The sequence below is a fragment of the Schistosoma mansoni genome, chromosome 4 (genome assembly GCF_000237925.1).
Source record: "Schistosoma mansoni strain Puerto Rico chromosome 4, complete genome".
Taxonomy (NCBI): Eukaryota; Metazoa; Platyhelminthes; class Trematoda; order Strigeidida; family Schistosomatidae; genus Schistosoma; species Schistosoma mansoni.
The window spans coordinates 10157101-10178853 of NC_031498.1; the positions used below are offsets into that span (position 1 = coordinate 10157101).

Below are 21753 nucleotides of genomic sequence, written 5' to 3' on the forward strand. Positions count from 1 at the left end.
AATAGTGAATAATCATATATTTTAGTTTACAAAATTATGCACACGCTTCAACATTACGTATATTCAGCGCATAAACTGATTTTCATGTTCAGTGAGTATTTTGGCAGATTGCTTTGCATTAAGAAATAGAGATCTTACTTCTTCGATATCTGAAGGTTCAACTTCATCTCGTCCACTCAGTTGGGCAAGACGACACGCCGGGGTCAAAAGTTGGACAGCATATCTATGAAAATAAAAAAAACTGTTTAATTCGGTGAGAAACAAAGAAATTCAGCAAAACAAAAATATTATACAAAACAATCTTAAGTTTCTAAGCTGAGGTATAAATATCTATGGCCATGAGATCATAACAACTGCCATGGACGTTCTACTCATTGCCTTCATGAGACAAGTGTTATCTATAGAAATGAGAGGAAGAAAAGCGAACGCTCAGAGGTTTATCCGGCTTGGTGGATCCATCTAATAGAGTTGGAAAACCCTGATTTCAAAATGATTGTGCACATATGGGTTCCAAGATCATGAGGAAACGGATGATGTACAGACCCACTTTGGTCACCGACTAACATGGGACAACATCTAATGTTGCCTCATTGCTTTGTAGATAAGACTGATACGGTGGGCAATTAGAAACTGTAGGTGAATGTGATTGGTCGATAAATGGCCTTTATTTTCAAGCGATGAAACATAAACCACTTATAGGCTTAATTTCCTACTGGACAGATACATACGTATGTAAATGAGTACACATACAATCGATTAGGCTTACCCAAACAAAGATTTTCCACAACCTATCTTTTTTCTCGAGTTGCCAGGCTAATATATAGGTTTATTATTTAATTTTTATTTGAATACATAAATATTGGTACAAGGGGGCACCGAATATACATGCGCCACACAAGTCACCTGGTTTGTGAGTGGGCTGTGATACTGCCCGGGTGCCCAGACCAAAGCAGGTGGTTTTCTTAGAGGGCCACACCCCGAGCCTTCGGCCTAAAGGTCTAATCCAAAAGGCATTGGAGCATCGTAAGGAGATGCAGTCCTATGGTAGCCGGTGACCAACGATTTGTTTATACGCCATTTGTTACTTCAAGATACTGGAGCCCATGTGCACATTGGTCTAGAATCAAGGTTTTTCAACTCCCCTAGGTGGACTTTTCGTGTCCACCAACCCTATTTCACGAACAACATCCCCGCCGCGAGAAGGCAGTGAGTAAAACTTGTCCGGCAGTGGCTGTATACGTGTGGCCATGTGAGAGCATTTCGAAAAGGAGAGCGGACTCTTCCCACCTTCGGCCATACCTGGGCATTTGGGGGTAAAGTATGTGCGTATCAGTGTCAACTCTAAGATACCACACGTCACAACAAAGACCTTTAGTTCAAGCGCTCGGAGAGTGGCCTACCAAGGAAACCACCTGTCTTGGCTTAAGCATCCAAGCAGTATGTCAGAGAATACACAGATATGATCATTGAAGAAAGTGATTCTGTACCCCACATAACCTATATAAACGATATTTATCAATACCTAATTGCAGACAAATATGTCATACGCTGGTTCGTCTTTCTATTGATTTTTCATTTCCATTTTGTGTATACTTCTCTTTTTTTAACCCACTTAGAATCTCGTCTAAGGTGAGTGTTCTATCTTGTTTAAACGTTCTCATATTGCTCTGTAGTCGAATTTGTGAATGGTTCCACTGAATATGATGCGTGATACAGCTTTTCTGAAACTATATGTACAATCTAAATAACTTTCCATGAACATTTATAGACTAAAGAAGATCAGAGAACAGATAAGTTTGGCTGTCTTTGCTAGAGCGAAGTACTACAAATTCGTGCTGTCGTTTTGAACAGTTTATTTTACATGCGCTTATTTGGAGACTTTGTGGTATCTTTGTCAGTCTAGCTGACATGATCCTGCAATAAGCGCCAGATGAGAGGGAGTAGTAATCGATTGGATTCTCCATTTGCAGCCATTTATGTTGTTAGATTAAAAAGCTCCATCAAAGTGAGAAACTGGCATGAAGAATGTCTTTTAATTATCTTCTCATATGCCCCAACAAATTGTAGCTCCAGTGCAATCAAGGATGAGTTTCGCCAATAATTTAATGGTCTTTTCGAGAAACCGCGTAGTGTCAACTGAAGATTTGGGTGTACAGGCTGGGGTCTCAGAACAGAGGAGAAGCACTTGAGTAGTTCCTAAAGCAATGTAACGAAAATGTGTAGGAAGTTGACCTCAAGTTGATGACTTTCTCCTGTATAAGTTGTATTTGAAGATTCCATATCCCAACGAAATTCTGACATATATTATAGAGAATGTAAGTCTAATTTAGCGAGATCATTGAAAACTCACCGTAAAGTTGTATCTGTAGAGACAGTTGCAAGGCAAGTGAATGCTTGTTCGGATACTTTTATCCCTTCAGTTTGTGCACGTATACGTAGGATTTGGATTACTTCTTCACAAGAATAAGGAAGAGTGCGTATGATCATAACACGATCTAGTAAATCTAATGGGATTCCATGAGGAGAAATAATGTCTTCAGTGCCTCTAAATTATAATTTCAAAAGAAAATATCACCAAAAACGAAAATAGTGATAAGAGATGGAAGACCGTTTAAAAGTAGATGAATACAAATGTTGTAATACAATTAATTCAGAGAAGCAATCCCCAGCAGAGTTGATTTTCAAAACTATAATACCTTAGCAAACAATGTTTATAAGCTTATAATTTGTTACATCTATACGATTCAGCAGTCATGAAAATAAACCCGTTGAAAAGGATTTCCCAATCAACTGATTAATTAAAAGGACACTAACACATTGTGTAACAAACACCAACTGAATGGAAATATGTAGTTGGAGGTATAAAGCCTGTTGATTACAATGAAATTACTTCACGATAAATGCTTGTTTTGGAGTATGGAATATGTGGAGTACGTGAATACTATGAGATGAGACCAAATTAATATATAGCCCAGATTACAATTGCATTTTAAGTAACGTAAGCCAAATCTGATATGGAGAACGATGAGAATGACATATGAAACTGACTTTTCCAATCTCCTGTGACATGTAATCACATCTTGAGGGGAAATAATATTATTCGGTCAGTTGGTTTTATCTATTGATTACAGACAGTTAATTTTATATGGTAAATGTGTTCACATAGTAAGTCGCCGATTAATTGATGTTATATACTACTCAGATCAAGTTATACAAATCTGACAGTAATAAACTACATAAAAAGCGTTGTGTTTATAAATCGTTTCCATTTATTTTGGAGGTCAAAAAAATCTATATCAGCAGTCTGTGTTTTTACTACGCATCATCAGACTCAGGGTTTCAGTAACAAGAGCAAATCAGTTGAGAATTCACAGGCGTAACAGTGACGTTGAAGATGGGGTGAATTAGTTGGAATCTGGACGATTTCAAGAGATGCATGAATGCTACGTTAGTGATGTTAATAAATGCCTAGAACAAATAGCCGAGAATGTCGTTAATACTAACGATAATCTATCACTGATCACTTTTCACATTTACTGCAAAGTGATAAAGCAACTTAGATGAAAACACTGACCACACTGTTTTATCAATTTTATAGAACGTATCGTTGACAAAATATTAACGCAAAACTTTTGCCAACTCAAGTGGCTTGATACAGCATCAGATCACAAGTATGATCATGATCGACGATTGAATATTATTAACACAGTAAGCGATGTTTGATTTTATGACTGTCAGTCAGCTACAACGTAGGACCAGGCACATATATGCATCGGTCTAAGTTGCCACACTACATTAGCACAACAACATGAACTTCGAATTCATAGAAGTAGTTAATTTAGTGGCGGTAATATATAAAAGAGAGGTTGTATATAAGGATATAGTACAGGAAGAAAGACAGATATGAAGCGATTTTAATCTCAAGGTTTAAGGGAATACAGAGTGTATACACCTGCGCCATTGTGGTGGATTCTGAGCCATGCCACACAGAGTCTCCAACCATTGGTTACGATAGTCGTGCGGACCCCAACCAAGTAGTCTGCATCTGCCAACATGGCTCAGACCAGAAGTTGGTGACTTCAAGGACTGATGCCACGTTTTGGTTTGGCCGCTCCTAACTTTCTTCCAACCATCGCCAATACTAGTCATCATAGCGCACCGTGGTAATCGGTGTTCAGGTATACGTAACATGTGGCCCAACCATCACAGTCGATGAAGATTCACAACCTCATCAACTGGTTTACCATTATTCCCCAATACCTTGTGTCTAACCTCACTATTACTTACCCGGTGTTCGCAGCAGATGCGAGCAATATTTCTAAGGCATCTGTGGTCAAATACTAGTAACTTACGCGTATCTTCTACTCTTAATGGCCATGTTTCACAGCCGTAAAGTAGAACAGAGCGAACTGCTGCGCAGTATACTCGTCCCTTAATTGATAGACGGATATCTCATCTTCGCCACAGGTGACGTAAGCCAACAAAAGCCAAACGAGCTTTTTGAATCCGTGCAGAGATTTCGTCAGACACCAACCCATTAGGGCTAATCAGACTTCCAAGATAAGTGAAGTTGTCGACGCGTTCGACTACTTCACTCCCTATCCTTAGTTCAGGTGTTGACGCAGGCCAGTCCTGGAGCAATAATTTACATTTAGGGGGGGGAGAAACGCATCCCAAATATCCTGGCGTTGTTACTCAGTTCTAACAGAAGACTCTGTATTTTATCAGCGTCTTCGCCAAACAGGAGTATATCATCTGCGTATTCCAAGTCGATAAGTGTACCTCCTGGTAGATCAATGCCTGAAAATTCAGTCGACCAGAGCGTTATTTCCAGCAGTAGGTGTATGATGAAATTGAACGAAAATGGAGATAGTGGATGGCCTTGTTCAACACTACTTGAGGTCGCAAAATCAGATGACAGTTCGCCATAAGCTGTGACTTGACTGGTAGTGTTCGAGTAAAGAGCCTTCACAAGGCTTATGTACTTTTGAGGCACACCTTTTAATGACAGGCATTGCCAGTGAGGCACAAGCAAATGCGTGCTCGTATTAGAGCATAATCAGTGTGTAAACATGTATTTCAGTACGAGAGAGAATCTTCTATCGAGCCTCTCCAACGATGACTGAAGGTAATATGGTCTATTTGAGTCCATCGTTGGTTTGGTGCGGGGGTCGCCATTTTAGACGATGTCTCTCATTATGCTTAAAATTAGTGACTGTAAATATTTGTCAACCACCACAAAGAATCCGCCGTTCAGGTTAGTTGCTCGAATCAACAGGTAACGAACAATGCTAATAGTGGTGAAACTAACACTATCCGCTATTAAACAGACAACAAAAAATAGGGTAACACTTAAGAATATATTGCGACTAACAGTATCGATAAGTTTACACGGCCCCAACAATTTTCTTTCTCCTCCATTAAACTATCAATTAATTTGTTTCAAAAGGTACAAACAATGCGGATACAAATTCGTTTTCACGCAGATGAGTAGTAAATGGAAGTTGTACTTTCTACAACAATTATCCAACAAAAAACCTGGGAAGTTAGGTAACATAACCTAGTGAAAACATTTTTCAATTACATGATTGGCAGTGACACTTCATTGATAATTAATATTTCATAACCATGATTGTAAATCCTAATTAATAACAGGATTTATAGTGCATCCAAAATTCAATACTAAGATATATCATGAAAAGTGAACAAGTACTAGTTGGTGAAGCTATAACAATACTTAATTCGATTTGATATGGTTCGGATTATTCGATTGCTGATATTTTGACTGAAATTTGATCAGTCTTGATTGGTATATTTACATCTTATGAGGATTCTTTTGATATACACAGGTACAAGACAGAATAAATGGAATGTGGCTAGCAGTGGAATCCAGGACGCGAGCTTTGTTTTATTCGGGAATTATCAGCCGGAAGTATGCTCACCTCCGAGTCGATGTTCATCCAGAGACTCGAACCCAGAACCGTTTACTTCAAACGCCACCGCGTTATCCACTTAGCTATCGAGTCTAGATAGCCACTTACTCGCGCAAGATACATCCATCTGACGAGTCCAGAATAGGACGAAACGCGCGTCCTAAATTTAACTGCTATCCACATTCCATTTACCCCATATAAATACTACCCCCTTCGATTTGAGAAACCGGGTTGTATCGTGATCATCCACACTTAGAATGTGGTTCGTATCAAAGTACCTAAAGAATAAGTTAATTTAAATGAAATTACTATACCAGCATCAAGTTACTTAGATCCTCAGACATAAATGATCGCTTAGTTGACATTAATGTCATCGCCACATATCTAAGGTATAGACAGTAAAAATTCATCACAGCAACCAAAAAATATTGTAAGATTCCACTCTCTAAAACCTTAAAGACTAAAGAATTAGTATAGAAATGGCAAAAATGGTTGTCCTTAAAGCCGTATACCGAGTTCGTGAAATTGAAACGAGTTTGTACTTTACATAGTTTTCCCACACAACACTGAAAGATATAAAATTATTTACAATACAAATAGCATCAATTTAAGAATAATATACAGAAAGTATGTAAAATAGACAGTTAACTAGTAACATCCAGAAGTCAGAAACTGATCCTTTAAGATCAAAACTAGAGTGAAAGACTAACTTTGGAAACTGACATTTGATACGTGTTTATATTCTTGGTTAAGGCTAAAAAAAGCACCATGTATGGAGGAAAATGATAGCAATTGATAGTAATACTTTTATCATACTGATGACTATGAACCAAGTAGTGTAATTTAAATAACAAAGTCTCCGGCTAGTATTTTCCGAATGGGGTTAATCATTCAAGTTTTCAATTATTTATGGATCTTAAATTAGTCACTCCAACGTAAATAAACTGCACAATTTACAAAAACTACAGTATGTTGTTCAACATACGATATTGTAACAGCTTAGTCATAAATCATTACTTGTACATAGGAATAATAAATAGTTATCACTGTATTAATCTTTATCGCATCAGTTTGACTCTTCAGAGTGTACATCATGAAATAGGTAAAGCGAAATAAAATCTGAAAGTTAATTAAAATGATATAATTTCCACTTTTTCTAAGAATAATAAACAGGATAGAAAATATTTTCAGTGAATGTATCGTGTTTATACAAATAAAACATACCTGATAGTACATTTTCCCCGATTGGTAGCAAAAATAACGATGGGTGCGATTGTTGATTCGAGTGCTCGATGAAGATAGGTGAAACATTCGATGTCTAGCATATGTACTTCATCAATAAACAGCACACCAGGAACAAGTTCAGCGATACCTTGATCTATGTATTTATTAACAACCTTGTTGATTTCCTTCCTTAGCTTATCTGTCAAAGAAAAAAATGAAATAGGCTACTGGTATTTACATGATCCCACTAATAAATAAACATTACAGAATTAAAAATATTCACTAGATATAAGCAAATTAGTATTTAGTAATTATTAAATTGTTTGAACTTTTCTGAAAAGCCTTGATAGTAAATACTGCTTCAGTTTAAGGACGTAAAAGATGACAGTCCCAGACTAAATTAAATCGGTCCAGATTTTCATACTTTACAACATGTATAACAGGAAGTTGGTAAGATGGATAAAGAACAGCTAAAAAGTCAGGAATTCGACACTTACATTATGAAGGATAACTTGTCCAAGAACTACAAATCATTTTAGTACAAGTAACGCAGATTCTCTTATCACTCATATCTTTAGGACTTATGTCAGTACGGCTTTAATCATCAACGCGGACGGAGATAACTAGTGGCTTCACAGGCTTACTGTGATCTAAATGATCACATTTTTTTACTACAATTAACATAATATTCCAAAGTGGACAGTAACTTGTGATGGATTCATTGTGGCACTGGTTGTAATGAATTGGCAGACTAAAACTTATTACCATATGTTTGTCTTTTTTACAAAGTGCAAATTAACTGTGCAGAATAGGTTATTTGCTGATGTGTGCCACATCTCCATAGGAAATGTGTTGTCCCATAAATGTTTATTCAGCATTAACCAATTACATTATATTCTAGTGAAATAGTACGACGCCAGAAACCAAGTTAACTTCCACATAAAGGAAAACCCTTTTTCGGTCATAAACAAAGTGTAACCAGTGACAGATATGCTCTGTTCAAATTACTACAGTCAGTCAGTACAATATGGAGCATGGCGGAAAAGTAAGAGTTACAGATATGATAGTGGAAGATTACTTCAACCAGATCCTTTTGGACATGTAGCAATTACATAACCTCTTAAAAACATCTCTAAATTGATAATTGTCGTCTAAAGTATTTCCAACTTTAAAACCTAGATATCAAGAGTAAGACTGAAGAGCATCATGAACATTCGCATAGAAAGCAGTTTTCAATATTAAAGGTGATGGATGATCATTCTGAACTTGTAATAAAAGTAGTATAGTCCGATCTTTGGAAAGTAACCAGAGATCTGTAAGTGTGGGAAATACTTCCACAGCTCACCGTATGATATAGAATGATCCTAAACATTGGTTATTGAAAACCATGAACGAATAAGACAAATGGAAATATAGTTCGATGTTAAACCACGTGATATTCTAATTAGTAGGTAGTAGGGTAGTACCACTAGTCTTCACATCCTAGTGTAGGTCCAAGCTGAGTATGAGTATCTACACTTAGAGTTGAATTATTAGTACCTTAATTTGAAAACAAAACTTCTGCAAATTAAGGATTACATTAAGTCGCGAAACATCGGAAATGCAGTTTTCTATGCTTTGGGATATAAAAAAGAACATATTCATCATTAAGGATTAATAACTTGTGTAGATACTCAATACATAGAATTTATCTGTGAAATCACTATGACCTTTTTCTCAAAGCCGAACAAAAGTGTGGGAACCTCAGGTAACCATCTTAAACACCAACTTACCAAAAGAATTTACGATGATGAGAGTCTGGGGAAAGTACTTAACTGTGTTAAATACCTGTTAGTTAATAAACAGTATTGTCGAGAGCTTTTGGAGTATGTCTGTTTCTGGACCTGATGGGATTAAGCTGATTGATGCAACTTCGACCAAGTTTCAGTTACTACTGGTTCAGTCAGTTCATTACTTGTAAGCACTGTTTCGAACTACCGATCACTAGACTTTTAGAGGATTTACCATACTGCTTAGTGTTCGTTTCCGAACCTATATTTACTAGACCTCTGTATCCATATGCAAGCATTGGCGGTCCTCAAGAATAACTTATCCTAAACCTGGAGTAGTTTATAAACCTTGGCACTCATATGCTGTCAAATATTCTCGTTAAACACTTGATATGGATGCAGTCTTACGATTTTCAACTCAACCGTCAATAATAAGCTATCGATATTTCACAAGTCAAAAAACAATGAAACTGAATATTCGTTGTGATGAAAACAATATTAGACTTTGACTCGCTAATATAATGAAAACAAACTAGCATGAAGAGCCAGGAGGCATTAAGGTATAAAACTACACCTGTGATTTCCGTCTTCTTTGGCTTCATGAGCTGGCCCATCATTGAGACAATATCTTGGCCCCCTTGAGGTCGGGCGTTTGCTACATCCAGATCATGAAGTGTAACATCCTGAACAACATCTTTCTTTTTATGAACTTCCCCTTTTGGGAGAGGGACATACTCGTCAGCTTCTAAATCATATTCAGCTGTATAAACATCACATCTCCCCTGACGCTTGACTGCACCGGAGTTGGCTTCGATATAAATTACATCCCCGACCTCAACATGTTCTTTCTGCAAACTCTCATAAATACATGGGTCCAATTTAAGTTGTTTGACACCTTTGGCAGTACGCAAACTGATGATAACATGACTGATTGTTTTGCCGAAACCTGTTATATTATTAAAGAAATAGGTTGAGTTACCTCCAGTTGGACTTTCCGTCTCTACCGGAGTTAACTCGGTTACTTCTCCTTCATAGACTTCTTTGATCTCCTTTATGCGTAAACCTTCGGTCTTTTATTATGAAGGCATTGATAAAAATACCTATCGCTCTCCTGAAGTTCTCCATCAAAACTTCCGTCTTCTTTATTTCGGAGGAGTAAACCTCACTCCCAACCATGGGGCAAAATGGAACTTTTCCACCAAGATCCTGGGCAATGGCCAAAGCTATTGCAGTCTGTGAAGCGCAAAATTTATAAAATCATGATATAAAAAGTGGTTGGGGCTTGGATTAGAATTTTGCTCAATTAGAAGCATATTCAACTATACTAACCTTTCCAGTCCCTGGGGGCCCTGCCATTAAAACTGCACGTCCGGCCATTTTCTTTGATCTAATCATTTCTACCACAATACCAGCGGCCTGATATAAAAGTATATCGAGGAAATACACAATACTTCACGTGCGCACTCTTGACCAACAAGTCCACATGCATTTGACAGAGCAGTGCCAGTTTCATCTAATCCAAGGCCCTTAACGTGTGTATGGGCTGCTATTCTCTGAGTTTTCGAAGTGCTGCGAACCTCTTCTATTTTCATTATTGTTGACAGTACCGACGAGCTAACCCTGACAACCGAGACGCAGTGCGCTTGAGGCAGCGGCTGATAATACTGAATGACTTAAACACCTACTTTCAAGTTAAACGGTTCAAATGGTAGTGGACGGAATAGATGAAGCTTTTGCTTAAAGGGCTTCCTTGTCTGGTAGCAGTGGATCACCAATACCTCCAGGAAGGAATCTAGGTACATTAATGATAAAAGAGGAAGGAAAAGGAATTGGTAAATCATAATAAAGTGTTATCCTTAGTCCTTAAGAATAGGTCAAGTTTCCGCTTAAAGGACCCCTGCAAAGTTGCTTGGACTAGCTCAGTCGGCAGCGAATTCCAGCATCTGAAAACTCTTAAGGGGTAGAAGTTGTGTCTACAGTCTGTTCTGCCATGTTGCGTCTCCAGTTTCTAGGTGTTACCCCTTAGGTTTGTATTGGGAAAATGCTTAAGTGGGTGTTCAAGGGAATGTCCAGAAAATTTAAGGATACTGAAAGCCATTAGGTTCCCCTAAGTTAAATGATCAAGTCTTAAGTGTGAAGTATTAATGATAGTAAGTGGTCTGATCTGTGCTGTTAAATGCAAGGGCTATCCCTGTGAAAATCCGTTTTCTTCCTCAAATAATCCGTTGTTGAGCCATATCTTTGTAGTAATAAATAAATCCTCAAAATCAATAACTTTGTAGGTCTTCGACATTTGATGCTGACTACATCAGTTTTACTGAACTCGCTTTGCTTGGTCACGCATTCGCACCAGATCACGAGTGGGTACGCCTTGCTACTCATTCCTTTCAACTACTAACCAGCTCAGACCAAAGGCTTCTCGACATATCGATAGCTTTCCGAATATATCTACAGACTCCGTCATTTCTGACTTCTGATTTGACTGGATTGGCATACTTCAATTAAACTGGTTAAGGCATCGTCAAACTCCAAATACATGTGGCATCTTCAGTGGTGAGACCGGTGTGATCTGGTACACTAATTCGTAGACTGTCTGTTCCTTGTTTCAACACTATATATCATTTTTTAATTTTCATTTTTACATGGTTTGATATTGTTTTCATATTTCCAGATACTTTTTCTAGTTCATTGGTATACTTTATGTTCATAATGGTGGTACAGACTCCTAAGTGATTTAAGATTAGGACTCCGCCTTCATTTCAGCTAATGCCATTTTGCCCAGATAAAATCAAAGTCTGACTTCGAGCACGGCGTGTCATACCCACATGCACAGTTTCTCGTGGTAGTGGAGGCACTGCAGCGCAGTTTCAACGGGCAGTTCGCACCTAGTAACTTACTATTGATGTTTTGGAACATTACGAAACTATAAAAAAGACTATTCTCAAGCGTGGAGATCCAATCGATCGACAAAGGTTAGGTCAACTCTCCAACAACATCGATCTACAACATGGTTCAGCGACAGGCATGTTGCTACGAATGAGATGGGTCCTTTTTCAACGGACCATTGAAGAGGGCTCGTTTAGACGGCTTTTATAGTCTCAACGGGTGAAGGAAGTGCTTGTCTTATCTCGAAACAACGCTGTAGACGAACTGGCCGCATCTACCGACCGAATTCTGGAGGTAACCAGAACTTCCAACTTCGAGGTGTACTTAGCCAAAAAACCTCGAACGACATGGAATGACGTTACAGAACTGCGCCATATTCTGACTTCTAGAATATCATAAAAACCTTATATTTTCTGTACGTGAATGAACCTTCGGAGTAAAGTGCTTCTTGCATATTGTGCACCTTTTCTCTCGTGTTCACGTTGCCGTGTAGATTTAGCTTGGTTGTTACGATAATAGCTTAGGAACCGAGTATAGCGTTCAATTGACAAGACTCATCAGTTATACACCAAACGCAATCGAAATTGCCATGTGTAACCAGCAGTGTTACACATCACATCACTACATGACCATCAGTATTTCAGAAAGCATGCCGAACAGCTCTTGAAAAGGTAAGGTTGTTTGGTAAAGAAGTTGACCGCATGATCGGCCTAGGAGTCACTGTCATCAGCACAGCCAATGGGCATCTTCCTTACACACTGTCTCTAAAAAGGGTGTTCTACCCTACAGACACAGATGGATTGAAGTTATCTCCCCACCATCAGGCCATTGACGCCACCCTCCCTCCTTTTGTGATGTTGAGCTCTCTTACGTCTTTGGTAAGTATGAATATTGCTTTAATCAAGGCCCATAGTTGGAATACACTGTCTCCACTAGTTCCATGTTACAAGCAAATCAGATGGCTAAAACATCTGTATTGCGGGCTAGACACTCACTAAGTGTATCATACTCCTATGAAGATAACTAATGATATAAGCTATAAGAGACTGGTAAGATTATATGTGGTTAGGAATGACAAGAACTATTAGCAAATTAAAAGATATGAAAGAGTAAAAGTAAAACATTGAGCAACTCACGAGTATTTAGGACATTTTGAGCTTCCTAAAGAAGCTATCATCGTTTCCTTACACACGTACAAGTGTACTTCGACATGCACTTGCAATTTAATTCCTTTTCTTTTCCAGGACGGTTGGAAAAGATGGAAGACCAACAGAGAATACGATGAATATAAATTTTCACCATATATTTTTTCCCATTGTTATACTGCACCACATGGCCACTTATCGTAAGGAAAAACGACCAGATACTGCAGAATATAGTAAACTACCATAAGACAAGCCCGTTGGGTTTAAACACCTGGCTGACCATGTCTTAGGGTCATCGCTACCCCATTAGGGAGTAGTGGGCCGTAACAGCAAACAAGTCCCCAAAATAAATAGTTCTGTAAGCCTTTGACATCGATGCTGACCTCAATAATTTCGCTGGACATACCTAGATGAAGACACTCGGTCATGGATCCCGACCAAATCACCAATGGGAACGCCATGCAATCGGTTCCTTGCAACTATTATCCAGCTTAGATCAAACGCTTCTCGACATATCGATCACCTTCCAAACATACCTTTCAACCACCTCACTTTTGTCTTCTGATTTGACTGGATTGACATACTTAGACTATAAAGTTGTAACGGGTTAAATAGTTATCAAACTGTGAATACCTGCGGCAACTTTGAGCTTCTGGTGTTCATCCCCTCCACCTAAGTCGACGGTAAGAGAAACTCGAGGCGTTACGACAGCTTACAATGATAGAGATTAGAGGATCCTGTTGTCAACGTGATACCTATCTCTACAAAACGTTTAGTAACAATGATGTGGTGTGTAAGATGTTTATAAACCCATCAAACACAATATTCCAGATTGCGTAAAACTGTAGATACGTCCTTACGAAAGGACCTGAAGGCCATGAAAACTTTCTTGAAAGGATCACTTCAGAAGCTGCCACAGTGCAGCATGAGGTTTTTTCTAAATATTATTTTTCATTTATTCTTTGACACTTTACTTTCACGGCATGAAAAGGCGTTGTCCCATAGGCGGTGCACTAGCGATGTTGGTCGTAGCCAGTGAGTAATGATAGAGATGTGGGGCTCCAAGTGCTTACTTCAGATGAATGTTTCGTCTTCAGGATTTTCAAGTCGTTCAAGTCACTCTTGGGTGTTTATACCTACCTGTACACAAAATATCAACATAGTTTTATGATATTCAGTGGTGCTTGGCGACAGAGAACAGAATCTGTGTACTAATTAAGTTTCACTTTATCGTCTACTACATCTCTGCAACGATGAAGATATAATGGACCTATGTGCACTTTGTTCATTTATGTGTGAGAAAGAGGAAATCCATCCCATTTGCATAATAAACGATACCAACATTGTTTCCCATTGATTGCTATGTTTTTCTATTCATACATCTGTTTTTATATAATACGTTCGGTCCTTGACCTAGGACAAGGTTAGTGCTCATACGTTCTTAATTATGCATTTCCTCCATTGCACCTAGTCTATTATGGTATTCTTTGGTTGATAGGAACTTGGCTTTACTTACGAAAGACCCTTCAAAGTTATTCACCATGAACCTAAGTAATATGTCATCTATAAGAACGGGACTGACGATAGCATCAAAGCAGCGTATTTAGAAGTAAACCCTATCCACATCGATTTTTCTTCAGTACAGTACAAATATGATACCGCATACGATAGCTATCATTTACGATGATACTTTGGCAGTATCTGAAAATAGAATCAAAACAACTCGTTCTGAAATGAGAGTAAGGTTTCCAGAACATTTAAAAGATTATTGCACGTGATACACTGGTTTACTATCCGTTTCATCTCAATTTTTCCTTGTATTATATATAGTATAAAAAACAAATTTTAATGTGCTTATATTTATATATTCACCCCAAAACGAACAACAAAATTTTTCGCTAATATGATCCCTAATTTTTTTTGGATTCGAACTTACGTCCTCGGCCTGTGGTGATAGCTGAAGGGCAGACGAAGTTTGCTACCCATTGTAAGGTCCAAGCTAAGGTTTGGCTGAAAAATAACTGTCTGAGCAGTTTGGACACACGCTGTTACCCAGTTGAAATAAAAACGATGGGATTGAGGAAATAACAGTTCTAAATTTCATTGTTAATAAAAATGCACATTATTACTAAACAAATATTGCAGCTCAGTTATTCAACCAATAATTATCCCCTCAATAATAGATCTAAATTACAATAAATAGACAAACTGATAAGAAATATAAGAAAATTACCGGGCGCATCAAAAAATAAGTGTTTTTTTATCCTTTCTGGACAGATCAAGTAAAAATCCTTACAAAAGATAGTAGTTTATTGCTTTAAATTATAAAGTGTTTCCATTTCTGGAAATTGCTTCAATTCATAATCAAAATACACAATCCCAGTCAACTCAAGCAATACGATCAAAGGGGGAACAATCAATATGGCTGCTGCAAAGATTAAGTGTCAACTAAAACAACATAAATACAGTTCCGAAAGAAGCACAGAAACTCAGTGGAGGCGAAAGAAAAATTAGAAAACTATAATAAAATATGGCCATCCCAAATGGCATCAAAAAGACTAACAAAATGTACAACTAAAGGAACCAATAAGAATAAGTAGCAAATGTGTGCATGGAGGGATTTTCACACACTAAGCCTTCAAAATGGATCTTGCACCCATCGTTCGACGAAAGCGCAGACCACTGTTTCAGCAGTAATGAACCCGATGGGTACTATTTCTGGCCATCGAGTGAAACGGTCTACGTAGGTTAAAAGATAAGAGTATCCATTTGAATCTAGTAAAGGTCCTACCAAATTCAGATGAACTTGGTCGAAACGAGCATCGAGAGTTTTAAAAGAAGGAAAGGGCTATTTGTCGTGTCTAATCAACTTAGATTTCTGGCAGCTTACATAGGCTTGTATCCACTCCTCCACGTCTTTATCCATACCAGGCCAACAAAACCGTTCTGTTATGAGCTTGATGGTTGCACAAACACCTGTATGAGAAAGTTTTTGCAACATATTGAGGACGTTACGTCGATAATCTTTTGGCACGATCGAGCGACCCCTACCTGTATATGTGTCACATAATAAGGTTTTCTTGCCTATCCCCATCTGTTTAATGCACAAATTCAGATTCGTTGGAGATAACTCGTGCTTAAGGGCAGTGTCTTCTTTTCGAAGCTGGACGAGTTTAAGAAGATTGATTCCTTGGAAACTGTCCAAGGAAGTTATGCGAGACAAAGCGCCTGCAACTACATTGTTTGCTCCAGAAATTTGTTGTATGTCTGAAGTAAACTGCGAAATATAGTCCACTTGTCGATATTGTTGAGGAAAGTACTTGTCTGAAGACGACGTTAAAGAGAACGTACGAAGTTTATGATCAGTGAAAAGAGTGAATTCTCGGACTTCAATAGAATGTTGGAAATGCCGTACAGCACAATACATAGCTAGGAGTTCCCTACCGAAAGTTCTGTGCCTCGATTCAGAGTCTAGCAACCGTCCCGAGAAAAATTTCAAAGGTTGCCAGGAGTGGTTAACCCATTGTTGTAAGACTTCTTCGATTGCTGAGTCGAATACGTCTACTGCGATACCAATGGACGCTTAAGTGTCCTGATGTGCAAGCATGGTTGCTTTTGAGATAATTTCCTTAACTGTGGAGAATGCTTTCTGTGTGGTGTCGTCCAGAATAATGGATTTCTTATTTCCACGAAGTTGCTCGGTTAGCGGCTTTACAAGGGACGCGCATTTTGGTATAAACCGTCTATAGAAACTTGCAAGACCGTTAAATGTGCGCAATTGCCTAATGATGGTCGGTTCTGGGTAATTCAGAATGCCGTCACTTTGCTCCTAAGAGGTCGGATGCCTTGCGCATCAACATTGTGTCCTAGGAAATCTGAGGAGTCGGTTCCGATTTGTTATCTCTGAGTGTTGACAGTAATGCCATGCGTTTGCAGTTGTTTGAACACCATGTCCAGATGTTGGAGATGAGATTCTCTGTCCGGACTTGCTATCAAGCAGTCACCAACATACGCATGTACGAAGTCGAGACCTCGATCAACGTTACCGATGAATCTCTGGAAGGTCTGGATAGCATTTCTTAAGCCGAATGTCATGCACAAAATTCCGTAGAGACCGAAAGGGGTGGTGATAGCGGTTTTAGGAATGTGGTCAGTGGACGTAAAAATTTGGTTATAGGCTTTAACCAAGTCGATTTTCGAAAAGACAGTTGTACCTTTCAAGGTAGCTATCAAATCGTGAATGTGTGGCAACAGGTCACGATCAGGAATGGTTTTCGCATTCAATTGCCGATAGTTACCGGTTGAACTCCAGTCGTTGCTGACTTTTACAGTAATCATATGTAAAGGACATTCCCATAGGCTATTTGACCGTCGAATGATTCCTAACTCTATCATGTTTCGTTTCTAGCCAACCTAACCTTTCAGGAGCTAGTCGGCGCGCTCTCGAGAGTACGGGTGGTCCTTAGTCGTGATGTGATGTGTAACATTGCTGGTTACACATGACAATTTCGATTGCGCGTGGTATATCCCAGAGTGTTTATCTGGTAATTGTTGATTAAATGGATCTTTAGTATGCCTAACTGTGACTGGAGATAATCTGCAACCAGAAAAATAAGTTACGCAGAGAGATAAATTAGTGTATCTGTCTACTAGCTATTGTTTGCGCGTACCTGTGGGTAGATTGTGATGTTGTAGCAGGTCTTTACCAATGATTGGCATAGAAACATCTGCAACCACGGAAATCCAGTGAATGGGTTTGCGTAAACCCACGTTAAGAGGGACATACCTTTCACCATATGTGGCGATACGCTTTCCGTTTGCTGCCTGTAAGTTTAAAACTGGTTCGTGAAGCTGGTCGGCAAAATTTGCAGGAAGAACGCTAATTTCTGCGCCAGTATCGACGAGGAAGCGAACTTAAATAAATATATATAAAGGAATAAAAAATTACGACATATAGCAATCATATGTAAAATTCCAAAAGCGAACAGACTCACAGTTTGCAAGTTGGTGTACCAGATCACGTCGAGCTCACCGATGAAGATGCCACAGATATTCGGAGTTCGACAACGATTTAACCGGTAACACTTTCTACTATGAATCGTACCCACCTAGTGAAACCAAAAGTCAGAATCAAGAGGGTTCGAAGACATTTTTGATAGGCTATCAATATATCGAGAGTCGACTGGTCTAGGCTGGCTAGTGATTGCAAGGGATGCTGAGCACAGCGTTCCCACTCGTGATCTGGTGAGATGCATGAGTTCATTAAAACTTGTGTGGTCGGCATCCAATGTCGAAGACTAACAGAGGTATTAATTTTGGGGATTGATTTACCTCCACAAGCAACACAGTCATGCACGAAAATCATCAGCATAAGCAGTCGAGAAGACCTCCCGCAAACTGATAGTATCACTGTCGAATTTATCACACCACTGACAGAGGCTCATGTCATTATCATAGACATGAGTTGGGAGTTATATTTCCCTTGGCTGATGATTGTGTTTTTCCTGACAAACGTATAGGCAGAAATCACTGTTTGTCATCCTGTAAAGATTTATTTAGCCGAAAGCATTGCACAACACCACGTCACCTATATTTGTGACACATAAGGTTAGTTGATCTCAACATCTCATAGTCACTCAAGTCCATACAAATCGATCTCCATATCATCCCAAGCTTGATACCTGCAACTGTCATGTATGCACCATCAGACAGTAAGTATGAATATAAATAGTTGGTTTACTGCAAATCAAGACATTGAGTTTAGAGCATGTCTCTCACGAATGCACTCACATTCAACGAATTACCGTCATCTACTTGTCCGAAATTCACATAACTGTCAGTATTTTCACGTATTGAATGAATTTTCGATTACAGTCCATTCGTATTTATAGTACTACCATATACTATCATGGTGAAGCAGCGACAAGGTCGAGAAAGTCTCGCCTGGGCAGATAAACCGATTTAAACTTGCTAAGCTATTTGAAACACCTGTTGAGATTCTTCCTCTCCGCCGTTACACTTCTGTTCCTCCAGTTAGCGTACTAGTGCAAACGAAACCGGAAATAAACACATGCAGACGGCATTTCGACATTAACTGACTATCGAACTTGAACCAAAGATTATTCCTATATCTACATAGCTAAAACATTGATTGTTTCTCTATTTTTGAGCATAAAATATTTTTACTGCTCATAAGTCAAGCTGTTGACTCCTATGAATCTTAATGTGACTAGCCAAAATATCTCCATATTAAATCCTTCTTCATTATGATGATCCCCCTTGTTTAACTCTTAAATAATCTTCAAATGGGTTGTCACTTTGGGTGTGTTAAGAATTAAACGGAACATTTTTGAAACTATAACATGTATTTCCCGATCAGTTGCTGCCGCATTCACTTATCTTTCAGTTTATCAATGCTCGGATGTTTCAAATTATTCCTCTAGCGCACGAGAATTTCACTCGATTCTGCATCAAACCAACGTCACTTTGGTCATGTGGGAAAGTAGTGTAGTGGTAGTGGTTCCCAACTACATGGTCTTTGAAGCTGAGCGTATAATTACTGGGAAGATTTACAGTCAACACGTCACAAATTTAGAGTAAGTAAGAGACGGTGAACGCAGGATCGGTTGGTCTGTATGGCATGGGTCGGCCTTGGATGTGTGGTCATTCTGCGTATCATATTCCTATCCACTTCAAATATATTATTCTATCCCCAGCTCAAATGTGCTCATCAGAAGTGCTAAACATCATGTTAGTGATTATCACGATAGAAAGAGTCTGTGAAGACAATGATATGACTTCTGCGCGAGACCTTTTAGATCAGGTAGTCACATGAGAAATCTACAATTCTGGTGTAAGGTCTACTATTATACTGGCAACGACATATGTGTTAATACAGAACAAGACTATTTCTACAAAACCTTAAGTTCACTCTTCATCCTGGTCCTTATTAATGAACTTCTAGATGAAATAAACTCAGCGGCACTGGTCTATCTGGACGACGTGAAGACGTGGGGGTCCATAAAAACAGAAAGTCTCACTCAAACTTCGGAAGGACGTCACAACAGTAGGGGAATAATCATTGGAACACAGGTTAAAATCAACCTGTCAAAATTTAATGTCAAGAACATTCAGACTTAGAATAAAGAAATTAACTTCGTCTTCTATGAATATTTGTTTATAAGTGTCCTGTCAGATAGCAACCTCGTACTGGTAATCATATGGAGCTTGAATACCAGCTAAAAAAAACATCGGGAATCCTGTCAAAATAAGCGTAACTCCTCACTTTATGAGAGGACAAGTAAGGGAATGATTTCAAAAATATAGGTCTCTATACCTGAGATTGTCTTTGTTGGGCAATTAGAGAATAAGGGATGATCAGATAATGGCACACAAAACAATGAGTACCGCAAGTCACTTTGACAAGACAATTGTAACTGAACATCACCATCAAGTTCTTTGAGGCGACTCTCAAAAAACTTCACATCAAAAAGCGAAAACCCAGGTATCTTCCCGTTTTTTCTCACCTGGAGTTGCCTTAATTTGGAATGCTATCCCAGCCGAAGTGACCACAGCCCTCCCCCTGGATGGCTTTAAAACGAGACTCGACGAACCCATACTCACCTAGGGGTGTCACATATATTCTGAGTTGGACAACACTTTTGTCTGTAATACCTTTGCAATAGAAAGGTTCCAACACAGTCAAACCAGGAGTCAGGGACGAAGGAGTTCAAGATCTGTCGATAAGTGTTTGATCTAAAATGGCTAGTTGCTGAGAGGGATCCGCAGAACAAGTGCCTAACCATGATGTGGTGCGGATTCGTGACCGAGCCCATCCAGCTAGGGTGTGCTCAGTGCAAAATAATGGGGTCATTATCGTTGTTGAAGACTTGCTAAACTATTTATTTTGGGGGATTAACAACAACCAAGCACTCATGGATTACTGTCTCCTCGGACCACCTGTACCTGATAAGTATCCTACAATTCACAATAGTTATTATCACAGAATATCAACAACTGCTTCATATTTCACTTATTCTCATCTTCGTTTCCCCTTTTGTTCTCACACTAAGTCTCGTTTTCTCTTAGTATTCTGATTTCTTCATAATTCTTTACATTGCCTCCAACCAACCTTCTGCATGGTAATGTGATGATGGCTTGTGTCCAGAAATCCTCCTGCCCTGAGACCAATGCACTCACTCAGATTAAAAGGCATATAAATCTATAAATATTTACCAAACTGACTAGATTTATTGCAGTCGATTGACTAGACGACCATCAATTGGACATTAACATGTTGACCATCAACGTTGATGATCTCTGTCGAATGATTGGAGGCCTATTCTAGTTAGAAGGGAACGTTGTGAAGAACCAGATAGCTTCGAAGTCACACCTAGCGGTCAGCATCTAATGTGGATTACCCCTTCGACGTGTCGAAGTACTACGGCTGCTTTGAAGAACATATAACCCAAAGGACGTTGTTATGGGAATATATTAGTAAGAATGAGTGCAAAGAAGATAGTGAGACCACCACCACATCCCTCAGCTTACGGCATACGATTAACTGATGAGCGTCGGTTGTCCTTGACTTTGACAGGGATCGATGATCTGTTCGATATTCACTGACCCAACTGCCGGATGATTTAGCCAGAACTCAGTGACATTTCACTGCCCCTACAAATATATATATGGAACCTTACAGAGACAACAAGAAGCAAGGACAGGGAAAACAATAGGCTTACATGAGCTCGTCGCAAAGACATTGAATATATAAAAGGTCGCATTTCGGTCAATGCT

The 21753-nt window shown here is 38.9% G+C and overlaps 1 protein-coding gene across 2 annotated transcripts; it reads right to left on the bottom strand.

Annotated features, from left to right (window-relative positions):
• On the bottom strand, positions 1-10518 carry Smp_064050.1 (ruvb-related reptin and pontin; the record flags this gene model as incomplete). Of its 2 annotated transcripts, XM_018796776.1 has the most annotated exons (8): positions 1-223; positions 2351-2545; positions 7158-7356; positions 9501-9872; positions 9906-9989; positions 10027-10159; positions 10256-10342; positions 10378-10518. In XM_018796776.1, the coding sequence occupies 8 exons, from the start codon at positions 10516-10518 to the stop codon at positions 64-66; spliced, it is 1371 nt and encodes a 456-aa protein (XP_018651884.1). In that variant the 3' UTR covers positions 1-63. The 2 variants fall into 2 exon arrangements, with proteins under 2 accessions (XP_018651884.1, XP_018651885.1); XM_018796777.1 differs by lacking the exons at positions 1-223; positions 2351-2545; positions 7158-7356 and having other exon boundaries at positions 8743-9872.
• Positions 10519-21753: the final 11235 nt, after the last annotated feature.